This window comes from Eubalaena glacialis, chromosome 4 (assembly GCF_028564815.1).
Source record: "Eubalaena glacialis isolate mEubGla1 chromosome 4, mEubGla1.1.hap2.+ XY, whole genome shotgun sequence".
NCBI lineage: Eukaryota > Metazoa > Chordata > Mammalia > Artiodactyla > Balaenidae > Eubalaena > Eubalaena glacialis.
The window spans coordinates 113,092,294-113,115,686 of record NC_083719.1 but is presented as its reverse complement, the minus strand read 5'-3'; the positions used below and the strand labels follow the sequence as shown (position 1 = coordinate 113,115,686).

General features: G+C 37.2%; 1 protein-coding gene across 1 annotated transcript in view; it reads right to left on the bottom strand.

Annotated features, from left to right (window-relative positions):
• Nucleotides 1-626: 626 nt before the first annotated feature.
• PCBD2 (pterin-4 alpha-carbinolamine dehydratase 2) overlaps nt 627-23,393 on the bottom strand; it is a 47,712-nt gene continuing 24,945 nt past the window's right edge. The window contains exons 3-4 of the mRNA XM_061188196.1: nt 2,067-2,147; nt 627-885 (exon numbers count right to left, since the gene is read on the bottom strand). Of these exons, the coding sequence (XP_061044179.1) occupies nt 790-885; nt 2,067-2,147 (177 nt within the window). The 3' untranslated portion in view covers nt 627-789. The remainder of the gene's footprint in view (nt 886-2,066; nt 2,148-23,393) is intronic.

Genomic DNA, 23,393 nt, shown 5'->3' with positions numbered 1-23,393 from the left:
GTCAGTGACACATGGAGTAAACAGAGCTCATTACTGGATAATACCCAAGTAGCTTCTAGCTCAGTGGTTACATACCCTCAGTTCAGGGGTCACAACATGCAAATGATGGGAAAAAATGACCCTTGGTTCCTCCTTCCCTCAGTATGTCAAATAATGACCTGGCAAGTTGGTCACTGTGACAGTGAATCCTTTTATTGCCTCACCTTGCTGGAAGCCTTGGACAAGACACTTGTCTTCTTCTTTCTCCCTGTCTGAAAAGGAAGGATAAAACACTAGACAGCTCACCCAATTTTTGAGATCTCTGTAAATTAAGTAACTACTTAAGTAGTAACAACAGCTAAAATCCAAATCAACTTTAGCATCATAAGAATCGTTACATACAGTTAAACCCTTCACCTATAGAGTTCATCATTCTTTTTCTACCTTACAACTGCTCTCCAACACAATGCATTTGTAAAGTCACCATAATCACTTGAATTTCTGGGTTATAAAAATGTGTGAATGCTCCCCCATACCCATTTCTGGTCTTTAAAAATGTTATTTCTCTTTTTTAATATTATTAATAGAATTACCCGGGTTGATTTACCTTATATATGTGATTACATATAATGAAAAGTACCTCAGGCTCAAGTTTAAATCATTTTTATTTAAGCACCGATTTTACAAAATGTGATCGTTCAAAAGGTGAACTAAATTTACAGCTTAATTTGTTCATGTGTTGATAAATTGCCTTCAAAATACATTGGAGCTAGATGTGTATATAAGATTTTACATGCGTTTTGGAAGAAATCACACAGAAGCAGCTGCTTTTTCAATAAACTTCGCCAGTTTCACATCTCTTTTGGTCAGTCCTCCGCAGTCATGCGATGTGAGAGTTATCTGAACCTAAGAAAGAGAGAAGCAGCTTTGAAAAACCCTGAGTTGCAATTCATGATGCTCTCCTTTGGTAGTTCAGAAATCAATCTATTACTCAATATTTATCTTTGAGAATTGAGGAGATTAAATGATTTAGAAAATACTACATTATGAATAAGCAATGCATTTCCAAAACCCAGTAAACTCCAGCAGCCTCCTAGGGATAAAAAGGTTCTCTCATAAGAAGGGCAAATAAGCTACCAGAATCTCAAATCTTGACTCTTGGGGAAAAAAAAAAAGAGAGAGAGAGAGATACTGAGGTACCACTTTAACTCCCATTACTTTAATTACACCAGCTATTTTCAGGCCACTGAGAAAAACTAAGCTATCAAATGTAATATCTTAGCAACCATGTTAAAAAAAAGCCCATTTCCAAATTAGGGAAGGGGGGGTGGGGTGGAGGAACAGACTGTTGCCTCTTGACAAATCAATTAAAAAGCAAAAACAAAATTATGGGCAAAGAGAGGCAACTAGGAAATAAAAGTTTATGCTGGTACCTGTATGCTCTGAATTATTCCAATTAAATCACAAAAATGTGAAATTTTCTTTTCTCAAAGAGGACTTTCAAAGAGATAATAGAAACCTCACAGAAATCTAGATGATAAGAAATTCCACATGGCATGATCACCAAGACAAGGACACTTTTTGGGCAAATGTGATTCTTCTCACTGTGCCCCCTTAAAACTACTTGATGAAGTCTTTTCAGTCTGCTCTTTCTCTTAAGAAGGTCAGTTCCCACTGAGAATAGAGAATTTAATAAATAGTTCTTGAGCAAATTTATTAAATAAGGCCATATCTTTCTTATTTGCTACAATCTCTTTCAATAATTTACCTTAAGAGGGTTTAAAAATTTATCTACATGACAGATATTCAAGTTTAATTCAGGAGTCTAATTTGGCCCAACTTTTCCATACTAGTGTCTGTAGAAGGTAAGCATGAAAATAAAGAACTTAGTCACTGTTGTCTTGAGTAGATCTGAACATTTTTTTACTAATTTGCAGTAACACACAGGGATTCTGAGAGAAAGAATAAGAGAATATTTTCCTAAGCACAATGACACTTAGCTGCACAGGATGACAAGCAAGAAAGGAAGAAAGAAGTTTCTTAAACTCCAGAATTATGGTGATTCCAAAATCAGGCAATTCAGTTACCTTGTTGTACACATTGAACCACTCCGGGTGATGATTCATCTTCTCTGCTTGTAGGGCAACTCGGGACATAAAGCCAAAAGCCTGCATAAGATGAAGTCGAAAGTGATGACTGACAGTGCCCCCTGCCCTGGACCTGAGAGAGATACCAGAGCAACCCGACCAGAAAAGACATGGCTAGAATCCTTAGGGAAGCCTGGAGAATCAAATATGAAAGCGAATGCTCTCCACAGAGCTGGGGAAGCAGTGTAGCAAGACTGTGACCTGCTGCTGGATGGTGAAAAACAATCAGGCTCAAATAAACAAACCGGGAAATTGGTCTCACCCAGTGACCTGTCTGGGCTGTTTAATTTTCCTCAGGACGAGACTCTCCAAAAGAAGGAATAATTTCCCTTTAATTCAGTGTCCTGGATCTCACTACCTGGCCCCAAATCTTAGAAGTCACTTTTCTTGCAGCACTGCTCCTTTTGTTTTTAGTGACTGGGTTGCTAACTAAGGCATCGGCCACAAAGACTATGGGAAAATGTCTTGTGAGTGTGTCTTAAGTCAAAGCTCTGGGAGAAATGAACAACCATCCCATCCCCCAGGCAGGACAGAAGGGGATGAGAGACTGTTTTCATTGACATCCAGAGTGTAACAGAAAAGATGGGCTTGCCCACTCAGGGTCTTCTTGCTACTGCCCAGCACTGCCATTTCGAGGAGAAAGCACTCCGCCTCAGGGCAGAGGGCTGCAGAGCCAGCCACAGGCATAAGTGGGGGCCTGTAGGGCACTGTCTTCATACCACAGGGAAAGTGCAAACCTAATTTTGTTAAGCAGAAGGCAAACTTGTTCTGAGAGGAAAAAAACCATTTTTTTTGCTTGCTTTCAAATTTTTATGAGGGTAATTGCAAACAGTAGGAGAGTTTGTCTCTTTCGTGTCCAGAAGGCAGAAATACTTGGTAAGACTCTAAGGAAGTGGTACATTAATTACCAAGTTACAGTGGAATTCACAGGCATTACCCATTACAGCCACATAAATAAATATTTAACTTCTTTACCCCTATCCAGAAAAACCAATCTGATGTTAGTTGGGCTATGTTTTTTGGATCACCAAATGACATAAGAGTGCATTTCCAAGTTAACAGAAATATGGAAGATGCCATTTTCAAACAATTCTGTCATTCATAATGGTTCCTATCTCAGAATCAATTTTATTCAGGATAAAGATTTCCATTTTGACACTTAATGCCTGAAGGTCTTCCCTATTAGGAAAAGGAAGGAAGTTCAAGAAAAATCCATTTAACTATGTATGGAATTATCAGTAGGAAAACAATATTCACTCTCCCACCCCTTCTCATTTCATAATTTGATTCTCTATGTGAGGGGAAGGAACAAGTCAAATGAGAAAGTTTGTTTTAATTATTCAAACACAGAGTTAACCTGTATTAAATTATTTGAGAATTTTTACCCTGTTTGCCTATAATGCCTTATTCTCGTTTAGCTTTAGATTTACAATTTCATCACCACCCTGAGAGACATTAAAGACATGGATTTCTTTCTTTTTTTAAAAAAATATTTATTTATTTGGCTGCACAGGGTCTTTAGTTGTGGCACGCGGGATCTTTTAGTTGTGGCATGCGGGATCTTTAGTTGCGGCACGCAGGATCTTTTAGTTGTGGCATGCAGTATCTTTAGTTGCAGCACACGGGATCTTTTAGTTGCAGCATGTGGAATCTTTAGTTGCGGCATGCGGGCTCTTAGTTGCAGCATGCAGGATCTAGTTCCCTGACCACAGATTGAACCCAGGCTCCCTGCATTGGGAGTGCGGAGTTTTAACCATTGGACCACCAGGGAAGTCTCAAGGACATGGATTTCTGAGCCAGGGATTCAAATCCCAATTCTACTACTCAACTGTCATGTGATTTAACTCTGAGCCTCAATTTTCTTATCAATAAAATGGTGATAATAATAAAAAGGTCATGTAATTATTTTTATTAAAAAAAAAGAGAGAGATGGGGATATAAGAACACCTAGCACAGCACCTGGCACAGAATGCACATACTGCTACCACTACTGCTTCTGGCCAAACTACATACCGTAAACCTCACAAAACAATGGTAAATGAAAAGCCCTCCCACAGACTTGAGAATCTAAGATTCCAGTTGCTTTCTCTCAGAAGAATGGCTCTCTCCTTTTCCCATGTGCCATAAACAGAGACTGACACACATATACTAGACAAAGAGATAATATACTGTGGAATAACACCTTGATGCAGACTGATTGGGGAAAACAGCTGAATAACAAGAAATCAGGTGTACTGTCTAAGTTCTTAAGCCCTGTAGCCACAATTTCTTTGAACCAAGCTATCCTAAAAGGTCCAAAGTGATGCTTAGAATCCTTTAACATTGCCCAAGAGCCAAATGGATCTACTGAGTGGATGATCTGAACATGATCAGAAGTGCTCCTCAAATCTCTGACCACCAGCATGCTATCAGTGTAGTAGTAAAATCTATTCCATCACAAATATGACTTAAAAGAGAACATCCATATCCTAAGAGGTACATTGATCAAAGAAAAAGCATCTACCCTATCTACATACAATGTTAAAACATAAAAAGTACATCCAAACACCCTCCAAATTTGTATTTTCCTCAGTTTTGCATATTTCCCTTCAACTGTCACCTAATATTTACATTTAATAAAATATCGAAAAGCCTGATAAACCATTTACACAGGATCCTAATTCTTCCTTAGGGAAAGAATACTCTATCTGTTATGGGAGCAAAAAGATAATTCCAAATCCTTCTTCCATATAACAGAACAAATTAATCCTCCAAACATTTAATTTTTTTAATAAATTTATTTATTTAATTTATTTTATTATTATTATTTTTTGGCTGTGTTGTGTCTTCGTTGCTGCACGCAGGCTTTCTCTAGTTGCGGCGAGCGGGGGCTACCCTTTGTTGTTGTGCGCGGGCTTCTCATTGAGGTGGCTTCTCTTGTTGCGGAGCACAGGCTCTAGGTGCGCAGGCTTCAGTAGTTGTGGCACACAGGCTCGGTAATTGTGTCTCGCATGCTCTAGAGCACAGGCTCAGTAGTTGTGGCGCACGGGCTTAGTTGCTCCGCAGCATGTGGGATCTTCCCGGACCAGGGCTCGAACCTGTGTCCCCTGCATTGGCAGGCGAATTCTTAACCACTGCACCACCAGGGAAGCCCCAAACATTTATTTCTAAATCCACAAATTAACAACATCCGTAACAGTACACATTCAAATTAAAGTAAAAGAATTTCTGCAAGGCAGTTAGATGAGTAGGTAGGAGAGGAAAAAAGCAAAACCTCAAAGGGGAATTTTGATTATATGGAATACAATAAAGAAGGAATATGACTAAACAGCAAACTTGGCAGACAGTGAAAAGCATCTGTCCCTTCTTTCAAAGATTTATTTTTATAGCCCTAGCTACTTGTTACCAGGATGCCAGTTGGAATCTAAAAGCCTTGAGCTAGCTAAAAGTACAGGCTTTCTAAACCATTCCATCAAAGAAATCTGCTAACAGCCCAAGGCAAAATAGATACCAGCAACCCAGTAAGAAGCTTAGAGAACAGGACTGAGAAAATGGACAAATGAAGTAGAAATCAACACGAGTTTAAAATAATTAGAAAATAATAAATACAGAAAACGAAATACATCTAACATACAGATAATTGTTGTCAATAAGAGAACAACAACTTTATAAAAAAAAAAAACAGAAGAAGAAAGAAAAAAACTGGACATGTAACTCAAGAAAAATTTCCAGAAACAAAAGATTTAAGTCTATAGATTGTAAGAATTCAGCCATGTCTACACATTCTAGTGAAGTCAGTGAACTATGAAGATAAAAAAATTCTTTTGGCATCTAGTCAAATGAAATCAACGCACCTATAATGTTGAAAAGAATCTGGCTGACTTCAAACTTCCACATATCAACATTCAACATACAAGTTAGAGGAGCAATGCCTACAAAGACTTTAGAAAATGAAAGTGTGAAGAATTTTATACCCATAGACTTCCCTGGTGGTTCAGTGGTTAAGAATCCGCCTGCCAATGCAGGGGACACAGGTTCGAGCCCTGGTCCGGGAAGATCCCACATGCAGCGGAGCAACTAAGCCCGTGCACCACAACTACTGAGCCTGCGTGCCACAACTACTGAAGCCCGCATGCCTAGAGCCAATGCTCTGCAACAAGAGAAGCCACTGCAGTGAGAAGCCTGCGCACCGCAACGAAGAGTAGCCCCCACTTGCCGTAACTAGAGAAAACCCGCGCATAGCAACGAAGACCCAATGCAGCCAAAAATAAATAAATAATTTTATTTTTAAAGAATTTTATACCCAGCTAAACTGTTGTTCAAAATTAATGCAAGAGACATATGTTTTTTAAATGCAGTAACTCAGGGAATAATTTCCATTCACCCTTCTTGAGGAAATTTTTATTAAAGGATGAAATATAAGTAACTAAGAGATGAATGCGGAAACTATACCAAAGGTATTGACAGTGAGTAATAAATTCACTCAGCTCTAGAAATGCATTTTAAACAACTGTGGGGATTATAGTTACAGAATAAAATGTAAATGTTATAAACTATTAAAAGGGTTAAAGATAATAGAAATAGGGAAGGTAGATGAAAGTTCAAAAAAAATCTTTAAAAGCTGAAAGATCAAGTGTTAAAGATATACTTATATTTAAAAGTATAAAACATAAGCACTAGAACTAAAAAACAATATGAACTAAAATTTTAGTTCCTAAACGGAAAGTAGGAAAAAGTAGAAGTGTAATTTTCATATTGCTTAGCGGGGAGACTACTATCTAAAGAAATGCTAGCTAAATGCTATCTAAAGAAATGGCGGGGGACTTCCCTGGTGGTCCAGTGGTTAAGGCTCCGCGCTTCCAATGCAAGGGGCGTAGGTTTGATCCCTGGTCAGGGAACTAAGATCCCACATGCTGTGCAGTAAGGCCAAATGAATAAATAAATAAATAAAATAACATATTTAAAAAAAAAAAAGAAATGGACGATTACATTTGCTAGGTAAAACTATACATTTAATAGTATCCACAAGAAGAACAAAATTTAGAAGAAAACAAGCACAAAACAACTTAATTCACAATTAAGTAAAGGAAAACACAATTAAAATGCAACAAAAAAAACCCCACAATCCATATAATGATTTAAGATAAGGGAGAAAAGAGTATACTGGTTCTGTCATGTTTTATAAGACCAAACATCTTTCCAATCAATAAATGTAAAGAGCCTAAATCCAACCAGTTAAAAGAAGAGAGAACGTTACAATGGATCACAAAGCAAAACTCAACCACTAGAAATAAAAGGACATAGGCAAATGTAATTTCTTTTAAGAAATCATAAGGGTAATTTAAATTATAAAGTATATCCACAATGAGGATGAAGAATGAATAACTGTGAATATCTATATTGCAATAACATAGCATCAAAATCAATGAGACAGAAATGACAGGGCTCATGGGCCAAAGAGAAATATTTGTAGATGGAGACTTTAATTCACATCCCTTAAGCCACGGCAGATTAAGTGAATAAAAGTAAGGATACGGACTACTTAAAAACATAATTTAAAAGGTAGATGTAATTGATGTATTTTAAACTCTAAAACTTGAGACTATAGCTTTTAAAATATATTTCAAACATGCACAGAAACCGAATATATATTACCCCACAGAGAAAATCTTAATAATCAAAAAGTAGAAATAGTACTGATAACATTCTCCAATAAAATTAAAAACAAAACTAGGACACTAATGTAGCAAAAAGTACTACCTGAAGAAATTTTAAATCCTTCTTTTAAAACTCTTGGGTCAATGTTCATTGCAGCACTATTTACAATAGCCAGGACATGGAACCAACCTAAACATCCATCGACAGATGAACGGATAAAGAAGATGTGACATATATATACAATGGAATATTACTCAGCCATAAAAACAAGCAAAACTGAGTTATTTGCAGTGACGTGGATGGACCTAGAGTCTGTCATACAGAGTGAAGTAAGTCAGAAAGAGAAAAACATATACCATATGCTAACGTATACATATGGAATCTTTAAAAAAAAAATGGTACTGATGAACCTAGTTGCAGGGCAGGAATAAAGAGGCAGACATAGAGAATGGACTTGAGGACATGGGGTGGGAGGGCAAAGCTGGGGCGAAGTAGAATAGCATCGACAGATATACGCTACCGAATGTAAAATAGTTGGCTGGTGGGAAGCAGCAGCATAGCACAGGGAGATCGGCTCCATGCTTTGCGTTGACCTACAGGGGTGGGATAGGGAGGATGGGAGGGAAGCTCAAGAGGGAGGGGATATGGGGCATGTGTATGCATATGGCTGATTCACTTTGTTGTGCAACAGAAACTAACACAGTATTGTGAAGCAATTATACTCCAATAAAGATCTATTAAAAAAAATTTTTTTTAATTAAAGTAGCTGAAAAAAATCAGAAAAACAAAACAAAACAAAACAAAAAAACAAAAAAAGAAAAACTCGGGTCAAAAAAGAAATCAATACTAAATAGAAAATAATTATTATTAATTATTATTTCTATTATTTAATAGAAATTAGTAATGTAAGCATTACATATGGATACATCTAAAGCAATAATCAGAGTAAACTTCTTTAAATACTTAAATTATCTTAAATTAATGAACTTTAAAGAATTAAAATAAATTAATTAAATATCCAATCAAGAAAGTAGATAAATAACAAGAAAATAAATTTAGGGAGGAGAGCAGGAATGAATATAAATAAAAGGAAAAGCAAATGTAAATTAATTAGGAAAGAGAAAAAAATGGTACAACTACTGAATCCAGAAGCTGTATCTGGAAGAATTATATAATAGAAAATTGGCTGCTTCCTATAAAAACAAACAAACAGAAAGATAGGGAGAGATAGTACAGATAAACAAAACAGGAAATGAGAATGGGGAAGAAACTACAGTTACAAGAGAAATTTTAAAACATACAATAAATGAATTTTGAACAAATACAAAGTGTATACAAATAAATTTTAAAACATAGGTAAGATAGTTCTCTGAGAAATAAAAATTATCAAAACTGACCCTAGAAGAGAAATAAATCTAAATAATTAAATAACTGTAAAAGAGAAATGTGTCTAAGAGTGACACCAAAAAGTAACAGTTCCCAATCATTTCACAGAGGAATTCTACCAAACCTATATGGAACAGTTAACTCTAATACTGATTAAACTGTTCCAGAGCAAAGAAAATGAAGGATATTTCCAAATTATTTTTATAAACTATCATAACATTGTCTCCAAATTCTCACAGAGATGGCATATAGTAATGAAACTACAGATTGATCCCATATTAATTGAAATCCTAATAAACAGAACTTTGCAGTACACTGAAAGAACAAACACCATGTCCAAATAGGATATATTTTAAGAATGCAAGGATGGTTCAATATTAGGGAATTATTAATATAATTTACCATATTAATAAATCAAAAGAGAAAAATCATATATGACTTCCATAAATTCTGAGAAGATATTTGATAAATTCAGTATTTATTATGTATTAAAGTTCTTAATGAAATAAGAATATATGGGCCCCTCCTTAAATGACAGACTATATTCGCAGTTCAAAAGGCAACATCTTTCTTAATGGGGAAACACTGGAAGAATTCCCATTGAAGTCAAGAATAAAAGAAGCCAAAAAAATGTCAATAGCCTTCTTATAAACACAATGAATTAGAAAATACACTGGAAGAAAAGTTCCCATCTAAAATGGCACCAAAAATTATCTAGGAGTAACCTTAATAAGAAATGCATAAATTCTACATGCAAAAAACTTTAAACCACTACTAAAAAATAGGTGGTGGCGTGGTGGTTAAGAATCCGCCTGCCATTGCAGGGGACACGGGTTTGAGCTCTGGTCCGGGAAGATCCCACATGCCACGGAGCAACTGAGCCTGTGCGCCACAACTACTGAGCCTGCGCTCTAGAGCCCGTGAGCCACAACTACTGAGCCCACGTGCCACAACTACTGAAGCCCGTGCGCCTGGAGCCCGTGCTCCACAACAAAAGAAGCCACCAAAATGAGAAGCCCGCGCACCGCAACGAAGGGTAGCCCCCGCTCACCACAGCTAGAGAAAGCCCGCACGCAGCAACGAAGACCTAACGCAGCCAAAAATAAATAAAAATAAATAAATAAATTTTTAAAAAATAGATAAATCTTACTACACTAAATTTTTTTCTGTGTGACAATAAAAGTCAACAAATTAAAAGACAACAAACTGTATTTGCAGTATACATTTCCTTAGCATATCAAGAGATCTTATACAAATTAATAAGAAAAAGACCAAACACCCAATTTTTTCTAAGTGGGCAAAGGACATAATAGATAACAGAGAAAAGAAATCAAATGGTTCTTAAACATAAAAACTGCTCCATCTCATACATAAGAGGAGTACAAATTAAAATAAGTTATATGTCAATTTTATCTCAATAAATCGGGGTGGGGGGAACTAAGTTAAACCTATCAGTTTGGCAAAGATCAAAAAGTTTGATAATATTCTGTTAGTGAAGATACAGGAGAAAAGGCACTCTCATATTTTTGGTGAAAATAAATTGATATAATAATCACTATGGAAGAGAATACAACAACATTTATCAAAATTAAAAATGCCTATGCCCTTAGGAAAAAATATGATTACGTCTTTCGGCCAAGCAATTCCACTTCTAGGAATTTGTCCTGCAGACATACTCACACATAAATTACAAGAATGGTCACTGCAGCACAGCCTGTACAGCAACAGTCTCGAAAGAGCCAAATGTCCATCAATAGAGAGCTGATTAAAATGTATTATGGTACATTTATTCACTGGAATACTATGTAGCCATTAAGAAGAAAGAGAAAACTCTTTATCCTCTGACTAGAAATACCTCCAAGATATATTACTAAATGGGAAAAAATGCATAACAATAGTCTATAAATTGTATAAAAAGAAAAGAAAAGAAAGTATGTGCATTAATATCTCTGGAATGATATATAAGGATCTGGGAATAGTGAATGATGGGGGGTGGAGAGGGAGAACTGGGTGGTTGAGAATCAGGAACAGGAAGAGGCTTACTATACTCCTTGGTACCTTTTGACTTTTGAACCAATATATATATGATCTACTTTAAAAGTTAGTCAGCTTGGGAAAAAATGAAGAAGCCATGCAAATGAAGGTCTCACTGTAAAGGGAGCTGGGATCCTGCGATGTATGTAACCTGGTTCATATTAAAATATTTTGGCTCACATTAACTTCTTAACATATGCCTACCTGTTTAGGTGGGTTTTTAGTGCCAATTTATAGCATAGTTTGTCTATGAGCCATGTTCTGTTGAGCCACGGCCATTTCAAACAAACATATGTCCAACAAATAGCATATAATGGCTGATAATGGTTTCAGTCTTTCCTCTATTGCAAATTACAAACGTTTTATGAACAAGTCCATGAATGCATGATGAAGTATGACTTTTTAAGTCACTCTGCCATTTTATGGAATGTAAGCATTACAATCACAGTTAATTGGGCCAATGAAGTTTGTCATTTGGAAATCTCCAAACCATCAGCAATTAAAAGATTTTTCCATGAACCCCAAATCAAGTATTCTTTGGGAAGTTTAATTTTTCTTAAAGTTCCTTTTGTTTCAGTTTATTCCATGAAAATATGAAAGACTATCAGATGCACAAAACCGAAACAAAAATCCTGTATTGCTCTGTGAAATGTTTAACAGCACCCTGAATTTAAAACGCAGCTTCAGTCCAAATAACATGATTTATTAAAGTTCTAAGACTTAACTTCTAGCACATATTTACAATATGAATCTGTCATTACTCAGAGCAATTCTCTTTGATATGTTCTTTAAATCAGCTGCCTTTTATATTTTGATTATAGACTATTTTAATTATGCACTAAAAAAGAACATATCTCCCACTAAGAAAATGAGCACCAGCAACTCCAAAGTAATTTCCCCAGTACAATCTCCATTAAGCCTCTAAATACTTCCTTTACTAATTCAATGAATTAGAACTCTATTGTTTATGAATCACCTTTATGTTTGTAGGCCTATAACCCTTCCTTTATAAAATACAATTGCTATGGAAGGAAACGATATTTATGTCTGATTAGAAATGAAAACACTATTACATAAATCAGTTTGGGCATTTCTTCACGTCTTGAAACATGATCGGCAATTTAGTCTAATTGGTGATCAAGGAAACTATCTTGTGATCAATTAAAGTAATTACCAAATTCCGGCAACACAACCTACCTTAATTTCAGCTAGAGTCTGCACTTCTTCAACTTTAATTAAAAATAATGAAAATTATTAAGCAAAATGCACAGCAAGATCATTGCCAAGCACGCACATGTCACAGGACAGGACCTTCCCTTGGTGTTGGCGACTGATCAATCACATAAACATTGCTTGGTGCACCAAGGAAAGGCATTCTTTGCCCCCAGAATATGATTCCATGTCTCACGATGACTTTCTCTGAAAAACACTCAACTGTTCTAGCCACTGCAAAGGGAACATCAGATCTTAATCTGCAGGCAACAGACGAATATTCTCAACTTGCAACACGAGAAATGTGAGGAGCAGATCCAACCAAAGATGTGTTTGATCATGCTTTTTTTCTCCAAACTGTCACTGGTATTTTGACACAGTGGTCAATTGCAGAGACTTTAGGGTCAGAGACCTAGGTTCAAGTCCTGGCTCTGCTATTCACTAGCTATGTGACCTCAGAGACATTGCTTAACATTTGAAATGAGTCTCAGTTTCCTCATATGTTTAAAGGGGATAATTCATGTAACAAACTTTACAGTATGACAGGCATTCTATTAGGCACTCAGTTAATGCTAGTGTTTATTATCATCAACAACACTTTAACATTATAGTGTCTATGGCCTGGAAAGGAAGAATTCCTTTCCAAACCCAGTACAAGAACAATAGGAAGGCCAAAGAAATCCACCTTTGCAAGGCTGAGAAAACCAGAAACATATTTAGAACGGTTTCTCGATGTATCCTCAGAAGAAGATTTCCAGTGGAACTGGCAATCTGTCAGTGAGCTTCTTAGCCAAACAGGTGACTCACATCTCCTTGAGAAGCCAAACTAAAGGCCTTGCCTGCAGACCATCCCCTAGGCAGTCCGGTGTGTGTGTGTCTGGGCAGACAACCCCCGCTGATCCAGGGCCCCTAGGCTACCTGCCTTCTACGCGCTCTACTGCAGAGCGTAACATTTCCAACAACTCAGGCCAAGAATACCCAACTCTGAAGCTAAAACTGGCTTCCCCAGGCACTTGAGACAATGTCCACAAGCTACTGAAAGAGCAGCCCGCTCTTCTGGGCCTTAGGCTGAATTAGTGCCCCCTCAGTTGTGGCAATAAGTACACCACCTGTGAGATAGCACACTCACTTCTAAACATTACTTTCAAAAGCTGTACTCACAGAACCATAATATTTTAGAGCCGTTAAAATAAGTTCCTAAGTCACCATTTTTTTTGTAATAATCATAATATCCTAATTAGGCCACTTTGAAAAACAAGGCAGCTCTTTTAGCTAATTACATGGTACTACCCTCAATGTATACCGTTAAATGAAAAAGCAAGGTGCAAAACACTTTTCTTTGCAGAATCAGGATTTATAATTACATTAGTAAACTCCTCCTGAATTCCTAGGGAGACTACTGTTTGATAAAGGTCTACTACTATGAATCCACTCTTCTCAAGGCAGCAGAGTTAAGCAACATAAACACCTGTACACACAATTCCACCTAAGAGTCCTTCGTTTTTGTTCCATTTTCAGTGAAACTTCTCTAACTAGATAAGTTTCACACAGCTTTCTGTGCCAAAAAGACGTTCTGACCAAGATGACCACAAGCTGAGAATACCTCTTCCCTGAAAAGACACCACTCATTTCCGAATTCCTCTGCACATATATTTAAATTACATTTCCCCATATCATCATCAGCTACTACTGGGCAGACCAACAGCTAAATCTGATTAGCTCTTTCTAGAATTTCTCACAATCCTTTAGTTTTGCTCTCTTGGAATCAGCACATTTCACCAGCTTTCTATCCATCCTTTCCCCCTAAAGCAGACCAAAACAATGGTTTCAAAATCACCCGAGAGGAATCCACCAGAGAAGCCATTAACACTGATTTCCCTAATGTCAAAATAACTTCTGATGCCTCACTGTTCACTGCTGCTATTCATTATTGCCAATCAGTTGCCTCAGGAAAGTCCTGTTGGAGGTTTTCTTTCCTAATCTGCTGATAATCCATATTTATTAGCTTTCAGGAGTCTTACGGGGGAGAGGTATGGCAAAGACTACCAAGGTTTTTTGTTTGTTTTGTTTTAGCAACCCTGTAAGAATTACAATTTACACTCCTTCATATTGTGATCATTATAAAATTTATAAAAATTCAAATTTATATAGAAAAATATCCCTAGGCCTCAACTTCATGCATCCAAACCACTACGATATATGGAGTATCTGGCCAAATACATTTTTTAAAATGGAATAAAAAAATGGAATAATATGCAAAATGGCAGTCTACTCCCTATCTTTTCTTCTTTATAATCAACTGGTTCCTTTTAAGAGATGCAACTAGTACTTACACTATATAATTCCAGTTTATATCTGACGGGAAACTGTCTTGCCTTATTATATATATAAGGTTGTATATGCACCTAATTTTAAAAAGAGAAAGAGAGAAAAGACAAAATGGTTTCTTTCTGCCCAAACTGGGATGTGTTATATTAAACTGAAAGTCAAGATCCGGTAACAATAACCAAAAGGGTGGAGGAAGAAAACAAGGGCTCAGGGCAAAAAGAACACCCACTCCCCTACCATCTGGGCGTGGGGACACTCAAAAAGCATTTTAAAGAAACAAAGCAGTATCTGATCTGGCTTAATGGTACAGTAAATACATTTTCTACAAGCGGTACACATTTTGTAAAACAGTCTCATTCCACTTCACAAAATATCCGATGGTATAAAAAGGTCTGCACATTGGTGAATTCATACTTATCCTTTCTTTTACTTATTTTTAAACAAGAATCAAGTCTCCTTGTAAGAGTTTTTAGGTACAGTTTTAGCAACATTTGCCAATATTTTCTGTAGGAAAAATACATCACCCAAATATTCAAGCCCCATCAGACATCCTGATCATTCCACAGAGGACATCCAGTGATAGACGGCTGCAATGCATCACTGGAAGAAAACAGCCTGCCAGACCCGCTTCTCAGAAAACGATGCCAATCCAGAAGAAGCCCGGTGTGGAAACACACCATCCCATAAGTCGTCTGTATTTATTTGTTTCAAAGTGCACACACAGGCTATGAACTTGGAAAGGTCCCTGAACCTGTCAGTCTTCAGACACTGAGCTGAAGCAAACCACAAATATATTCCGAATTTATCCTCAATCTGTTATGATGAGGCTTAAGGAGAGCTCTCTTCCTACCCTTACTGATTGAAACTAGGTACTTTTTTGGTTTTGTGTTCTAAACAGTATTACTAAAGAATTAAAATAAAAATATCAGGGCTTGAGGCACAAAGAGAGTAAAAAAAGCTTAGCACTTACCCTATTTTTGGTATCAAAAGATCACAAGGTCTTGTGGGGGGTGTCATCGTATCCCGAAAAGTTCTAATCCCAGCTCTGCCTCATTCTATGGCCTTAAGCAAATCCTAAATCTGTCTCACTTCTCCCAGCCTTTGTAAATTGGAGGCTCTACTACTTCTTAAGTTCACTGTAAGTGTACGGAGGTCTCATAAGAACACGCAGAGTGCTTTGCACAAAAAATGTGCTACTGTGGAACACTGAAAAGGTTCCAATTTGCTTGAATCCTACACAAAGTAATTTTACTCCATTTTTTTAATCTAGAAAATTTGCTCTGTGTAGCCAAATAAATTTAGATGCATCCTGAATACAAATGAAAAACTCTCTGTGTTTAAAATTCACAAATAACTCTAACAACTCAGAAGACAGTAATGAATAGAGGAAACATTTAAAAGAATAAATGGTTACTTAAATCAATTCTTTTTGTAATATTCTTACATAAATTACCTTAACTTCAGCTGTTGATCAAGTAGGGTTTTGGGGTTTGGGTTGTTTTTTTGCTTTTTTTAAAATAACTCACAAAATCCTGAAAGAAAAAAAAACGGTTTGTTTTCCTGGGCGTATGTAAATGGGAAAGTTTTTCTCCTCCTTAGAGCAGGCTCCCATACGTTTCCACCACAGAGCAGTTGCCTTCTCTGTGCAGGTGAGGGCTGACGGGCAGGCAGCACACAGCAAAGCTCCATCTCCGCACCAAGACCTGCACAGCTCACTTACAATCCCATCAGAGGAAAAGAACACAACTAGCTCTAAAACACTAGGACAAAGAAAGCATACAGATCCTGATGGAGTGAGAGTGCTTTGCCATTTGATGCAACTGCGAAAGAGAAATTCTTCCCTTTTGTTTTTATAAGTTTATTATTTCATACCTATGCAAATCATACTTTATATATTAGGCAATAATATTTGAGAAATACTCAAGTCAAATTAAAGGCTTCAATAGCCTTGCCAAAAGCACTGTGATTTTCCTATAAAAAAATTATTCCAATTTGTTGATCTTACATAGGATGAAACATACTGTAACAATCTTCATAATTTATGTCCTGTTGGGACACAATGATTTAAAGTAACATAATACAGAGCCGCATCATGGCTAATCTAAACCACCTGACCAGATAAACACCAGCTTCCCTTCTCTCTTCAGCAAGGGCATTTCTGTTTATTGTCATATCATTTCCTCATTCTAGGAACATGCAGAATAAATGCAGCCAACCTGCATTTCAGTGGGAGGCTGAGCTGGCCTTTCCCATGTCAGGAGGTTTGTGCGCACACAGGTACCAGTACAATGTCAAGGGCTTACAAGACAGAAAACAATCCAAGAATTCCACCCTCAAAATCATTTACAGTGAAGCAAATATGGATTCATCCAGTACAATCTGGACCAGGTGTGGTGTTATAAACCACAATCTTCGGGCTTTTTTTTTTTTTATAATGTCACTGAAGAGGTAATTTTTTAAAACAAATTATGGCGCTTACTATGAGCCAAATTTTTATAAATGCTTCAATCATGTCTCTTGCCATGCTCACAGGCACTCATGATCTGATTAACCAAACTGAAATGCCCAAATTAACCAATGTATTTTGATGATGAGGAATCTTGATAGAAGAGAAAGACAAAGAACCCATACGGCACTAACCATGGCCATTTCTGGTACACAACTGCACAGGCAGATTTCAAATTGTGAGGTTTCTCCAGGGTCCAAATCCCTTCACCCTCCTCCCATATGCAAACCTTACTGGGCAGAGGGAGGTTTTCAGGGGGACTTAAGGGAAGGTTTAAAGTTTCAATCGTGAAAGAAAAAGTGCAGGAACACATGTGCATTCAGCAGATAACAATTCACTGAAAATATTTTAAATCAAAACAAAACGCCTGTCTGACCAAATTTTTATAAACTTGGTTGGGGAAGAGGAAAACAAACAATTGTATAAGGGTGGTTTCAAATATTGCTTTCTGCTATTACTGAGAATTTTCAAAGCTTTTCATGCTCCATTGGAAACAGCTCTGCTTCACAAGCTGTTCTGGTTGGTCCAGCCAAAGAAACAGTCTGATACACTTTATTACAAGTTTATCGATTTGCTTACCCAGGCAAATATATTTAATTATCTTTGCCCATGAAGACCAGTGTAAAATAGGATTCCTCCACTGAAAGCAATGAGATTACTTAAACACAAGTGGATGAGACAGAACTAGCAGATACTAGGCAACTGCATCCCAACCCCAGCTCCACTGAAGTCCACACTACAACATCCTAACTCAAGTCCACCAGTCCCTGAATGCGCAGAAGCTAAGCCAACTTGACTAGCACCATTTTTCAGTCTCACCCGTATCTGCAGAGGAAAGGAGACAGCAAGTAGTTACATTTCTATCACAATCTGGAGCTTTTTTGATTTGCGAAATTAAAGGGAAAATACCATTTTGGAATATCCTTTTTCAGGCAATAGACATAAAATAACTTAGGTTTGAACACTATTGCACATTTATAAAAATTTAAGGTAATAAATTACAAGTCTGCAGTATCATGGGTGACATCCCAAGTAAGTGCTATCAACAGTGAATTGTGGTAAAAAGTAGATCTTTTCTGCCCTAAAGTACTCACTACCTGGACAGAGGCCCCACTTGTACTCCATCTTTGCACCTTATGTACACCCTCGCAGATTTCCAGAACCACTTCAAAATCAGCTCATGCTGCTCTGAAGTCACAAGGGCTTAGGTCACCATGTCACTGGCTTCATGCATGGACAGGGGTTCTCTAAGGACAAAGAGCCTTGTCACTGGGCTACTATGTGACTGTCCCCAAGCCCTGACCTTTGCACAATCCTGAACCTTAATTTTTTATTAATCTGTATACCAGAAGGTTATCCCAGCAATTCCATTTTTAGATCTATACCTTAAGGACACTCTCACACCTATCCACAAGGAAATATAAGGATGCATGTTACAAAACTTACTGTAGTAATGAACATCAGAAAGAACAAATACCCATCAATAGGGAAATAGATCAACTGTGGGTAACTTATGTAATTTTTAAATTGATTTGCAGAGGAAAAGAACATTTTAAAAACACACTTAAAAAAAATAAATTAAAAAATTTAAAAAACTAAAAAAAACAAAACACATCTACTGTAACAGAAGCATACAATGAGATGTAAAGACTATCAGTCCAAGAATCCAAAACCTGGGTTCTAGACCCAGACCTTGAGCAAGCTACATGTCTTGGCTAGGTTGAGATTCCCATCTAGACATAGGGAGATGATGTGTACCAACTGCATAGCACAGTGCCCTCACACACACAGTCAAGTTCAATGAAAAAGAATATTAGCTAATAAGAATAGCAGCAGCATACAATGGAATAACTACACAGCCATAAAAAATAATGAAATAATGCCATGTGCAGCAACAACATGGATGGACCTAGAGATTATCATACTAAGTGAAGTAAGTCAGAAAGAGAAAAACAAATACCATATGCTATCACTTATATGTGGAATCTAAAATATGACACAAATAATAATAAAATAAAATATGTCACAAAGGAACTTATCTACGAAACAGAAACGGAGTCACAGACATAAAGAACAGACTTGTGCTCGCCAAGGAGGAAGAGGGGTGGGGGAAGGATGGAATGGGAGTTTGGGGTGAGCAGATGCAAACTATTATATAGAGAATGGATACACGACAAGGTCCTACTGTGTAGCACAGGGAACCATATTCAATATCCTGTGATAAACCATAATGGAAAAAAATATGAAAAAGAGTACACATATATGTATAACTGAATCACTTTGCTGTATAGCCAAAATTAACACAACAATGTAAACAACTATACTTCAATAAATTTTTAAATGATAACAATAATAATAATAATAGCACCACCTAATAGACACAAGGAACAATTTACCTCTGATTACTCCCTGATTATTTCAGCATCAACCATAAATTGTTTTATCATTTACTTGGATACACCTGAGTAGACTCCTTTCTGATTAAGAAGCACCCTCTGAACATAATTAATTCTTGCTGACTATGTATGGATGATAGTCTATCTCAGGGGCTGAAATACCACTGATTCTCACTGTTCCATTCTGGATAAAGAAGGAAAGGGGAAAACCCAAAGGGCATTTAAAAAAACAACCACTCCAGGCCAGGCATTCATACAACCCCGCAAACAGGCTGACCCTTCCTGTTTTGCAGAGGAGAGAACTGAGGCTCCAAGAGGAGTCAACCACCTAACAAAAAGTGAGGCTGGGATTCGAATTCAAGCATGCCCAACTCCAAAGCCTCTGTGTGGGTTCAGGACAAATCTCTCATGTCAGATTATACTTTTTCCATTTCTTCCTTTTACCTAAAAGCTAATTATAGCAAAACTAAGTTTCCTGTAATTTTTATTCTAAAAACTTAATTACAAGAGAAAAATAAAGCATTATAGAAGGTTTAGAGACAGAAGTAAAAAACTATTATATATTTTGTTTTTATTTTTTCCCTGTGCCCTTTTTCCCACAACTGTCATGATAATATTCTTTTATACTGTGGATCCTGAACCATCTTATTACATTAAAACATCCTACCCATTTTCCGTGTGGCTCCATGGTCTTCTTATTTTTAGAAGCTGCATAGAATGGATAACTTTCTCTTATAGAAACTATTTCACGTAAATAGTTCAATCATGTAGAAGAGAGACATGTATACAAATACATCTTTTTAAGCCAAGCCTTCTGAACATAGATTCTTTTTTTTAACTGAAGTACAGTTTATTTATGTTTCACGTGTACAGCAAAGTGATTCAGTTGTGTGTATATATATATTCTTTTTCAGATTCTTTTCCATTATAGGTTATTACAAGATATTGAAAAAATTCTTTGAATTCTCTACCAATGCACATTGTGGAATTTCAGAGGTAAAACTGAGGAACAACTGTATAACTGGGGGTTTATGGAACAAATGAGAAGCCTTTTTTTAAATCCTTTTTTTCAAAGTCCAGTGAGAACAGTAGACTGCATAATAAAGTCTTCTTTAACTGAGCGCTTATTAAAGCAACCGATTAGTTCAGGTATTAACTGTCTGCTGTGCCAAAACCATGACAACTGAAACTGTTAGAACAAATACTCCACCCACCAAACTGGAAACGGCAGGGTCATCAAATCCTCCAGTGTGCAGGCAGTGTGCCCTGTGGAAAGATCCCCAGAGTAGCCTTCTCTGGGACCTGAGTTCTTATCCTCAAATATTTCTCCCAGCCACATGTGACTGTGGGCACACCACCCAACTTTCTTTTTATCCCTTTTTTTTTTTTTTGGCTGCGCAACGCGGCTTATGAGATCTTAGTTCCCCAACCAGGGATCGAACCCGGGCCCCTGGCAGTGAGAGCACGGAGCACTACCTGCTGGTGGGAAATTCCCACCACCCAACTTTCACACTGAGCTCCCCAATTTGCCCAGGAGAGGACTACTCACTGAGGGGCAGAGAGAAGGCCCAGGAGTCAGGATACAAAAGAGCTCTGTTTTCGTCTTTAGTGCCTAGAGAACAGAGTACTGCTCTGAAATGACCTGCATCTTAAGTTTTCAAAATTATGATATTGGTAGAGTTTCATAATGAAGTCAAAGTCTCCATTACCCTCTTGGTTTGCCTAATCTCCCTCAAGCACCCAGTGAAAACTTGGGGCCATGCCTACCCTGGTTTCTGACATGTAGTCTTCATGGAAACCTTGAGAGTTACGGCCAGTTGCAAATCCCGGGTTATAATAAAACAAAAAATATGCTGATCTGTAAATATGGGGAGTGGGCATGAGGTCAGAAATAACCTGTGGGTGGTTCTGAAAGAAAGGCACAATCCAGAGAGCCATGTTTCACGAGACCAACAGGGTCGGAACTGGCAGGGACTGTAGCCCAAATCCCCAAGGCTCAGAAAAACATGCCTTACAATTTTTAGTTTGAATTTGTTTTGTTTACAAAAAAAGGTGTGCTGCTTTAACTTTAAATCTCTCTGGACTCATGCAGTATGATATGGAAAAGTGCCCGAAAAGTCCTGTGATACAGAAAGACCCAGAAGGGAAAGTGAGAACTCCCACCTTGGATAGTTACTCCTCCCTCTCAGCCCTGGCCTCCTCACGTGGGAGGAAGGGGGTAGACCAGTGATGGCAGGGCTCCTCCCACTGTGTGACGACGACCAGCATAAGGAGATAAGTGCTGTGTTCCCTGGTGATTAAAAAAAAACAAAAAGGATTCTTCTCATTGCACGGACTGGGGTTTTCCTAAGCCAGCAACCATATTGTTTAGGAAGTGAGAGTTTGTTTCTTCATGGTAGTTAGGAAAGAACCTAGAGTTCTCTGTCTGGCATAAATGACCTATTTGGGACCTCAGAAGTGTTTTTACAAGCTCCAGTAGAACTTTAAGGTAGTTAAGTGTCCAATTTATCTTTCAGTTTCATATATTGTGAGAGCAGACCCCAAGTCACAAATGTCTGTCTCAGCCTTTCACAGAGAGCACTTTTGAACCACCTTATGTGTTTTTCTTATGTGTTTGTTTCCTTCTTTAGATGCATCAGAGGTTTTAGGCCTAGAGATTGTGTCTTCACATGATAGATGCTGCACAGGATTTAAGTGGTCTCTGCGTTTTGGCATAGACTGGGGCACTCTGCATCACCCTTTCTCCTGACTGCCTCAGATTTTGGTAAAACCCCCGTCAAAAATGATGAAGGTTCCTACGACCCATTAGATGCCCCTTACATATTACACAGGCATTAACAGGTTATGGATACAAGGTTCTAAAAATTCCAGAATCTCAAAAAACAAACAGAAACAAAATCCAAAACCTGAATATAAGAAAATCATGACTACATTAATATAAGCATGTAATAAAAGTTAGAAATTCTATCTGGCCACCTTCTTATTGTGTACCACTTTCTAAGAAGGCAGGGCCATACTGAATAATGACAACTAAAAGACACACATATGCCTTTTTTAGAAGGTTCAAGGTTGGTGTTTTCTCTCAAAATTCAATACTATTCAGTATTTTCTTCCAATATATTTCCTTTAAACATCAAATATGGTCAGGTATATTCCAAATAAGATTTTTTTTTAAAGACTAAAAGGATACTTATAATAATGGATTTAAGAAAAATCTGCTCACAAATCCGACAATAGAGAATATGAAGGTTAAATTATTATAGCCAGCATTTATATCATTCCATTTAAATAAAGTTTTTTGATTTTAGAAGTAGAGGTAGGCTCTATTTTATTTTAAAAATTTCAAAAATTAACGCTAAATAAAGAGGTTTTTTTTCTTTTTGGTGCAACACCTTTCTTTTGCCACTTATAATTTTATGAGTTAGTAATAAATGACTTTGGTTACATCAAAACAAATGGGAAATGGTTTGGGTTTTGACGCAATTTTTTAAAAGCTCGTAATAAGTTCCTTTACAGCACTCTAAATATATATTTTTTAAAGTAATTAAAATTTCCAAACATAATGTTTGAATTTCAGACAGAATTCAAGCATTCCTAACTTGACAACCTCCTAACTCTATTCCTTCCCCCCCTCCGCCCCACACTACCTCAGCTCAGCACCACTTCCCAGCCTCCACTCTCACACAGAAGCAAGTCAAAGGTTAATTTCCATTCTAAGTCAAACTCTAATCCAAACTCTAATCCTGTGCTCCCAAAGTACCCCACCCA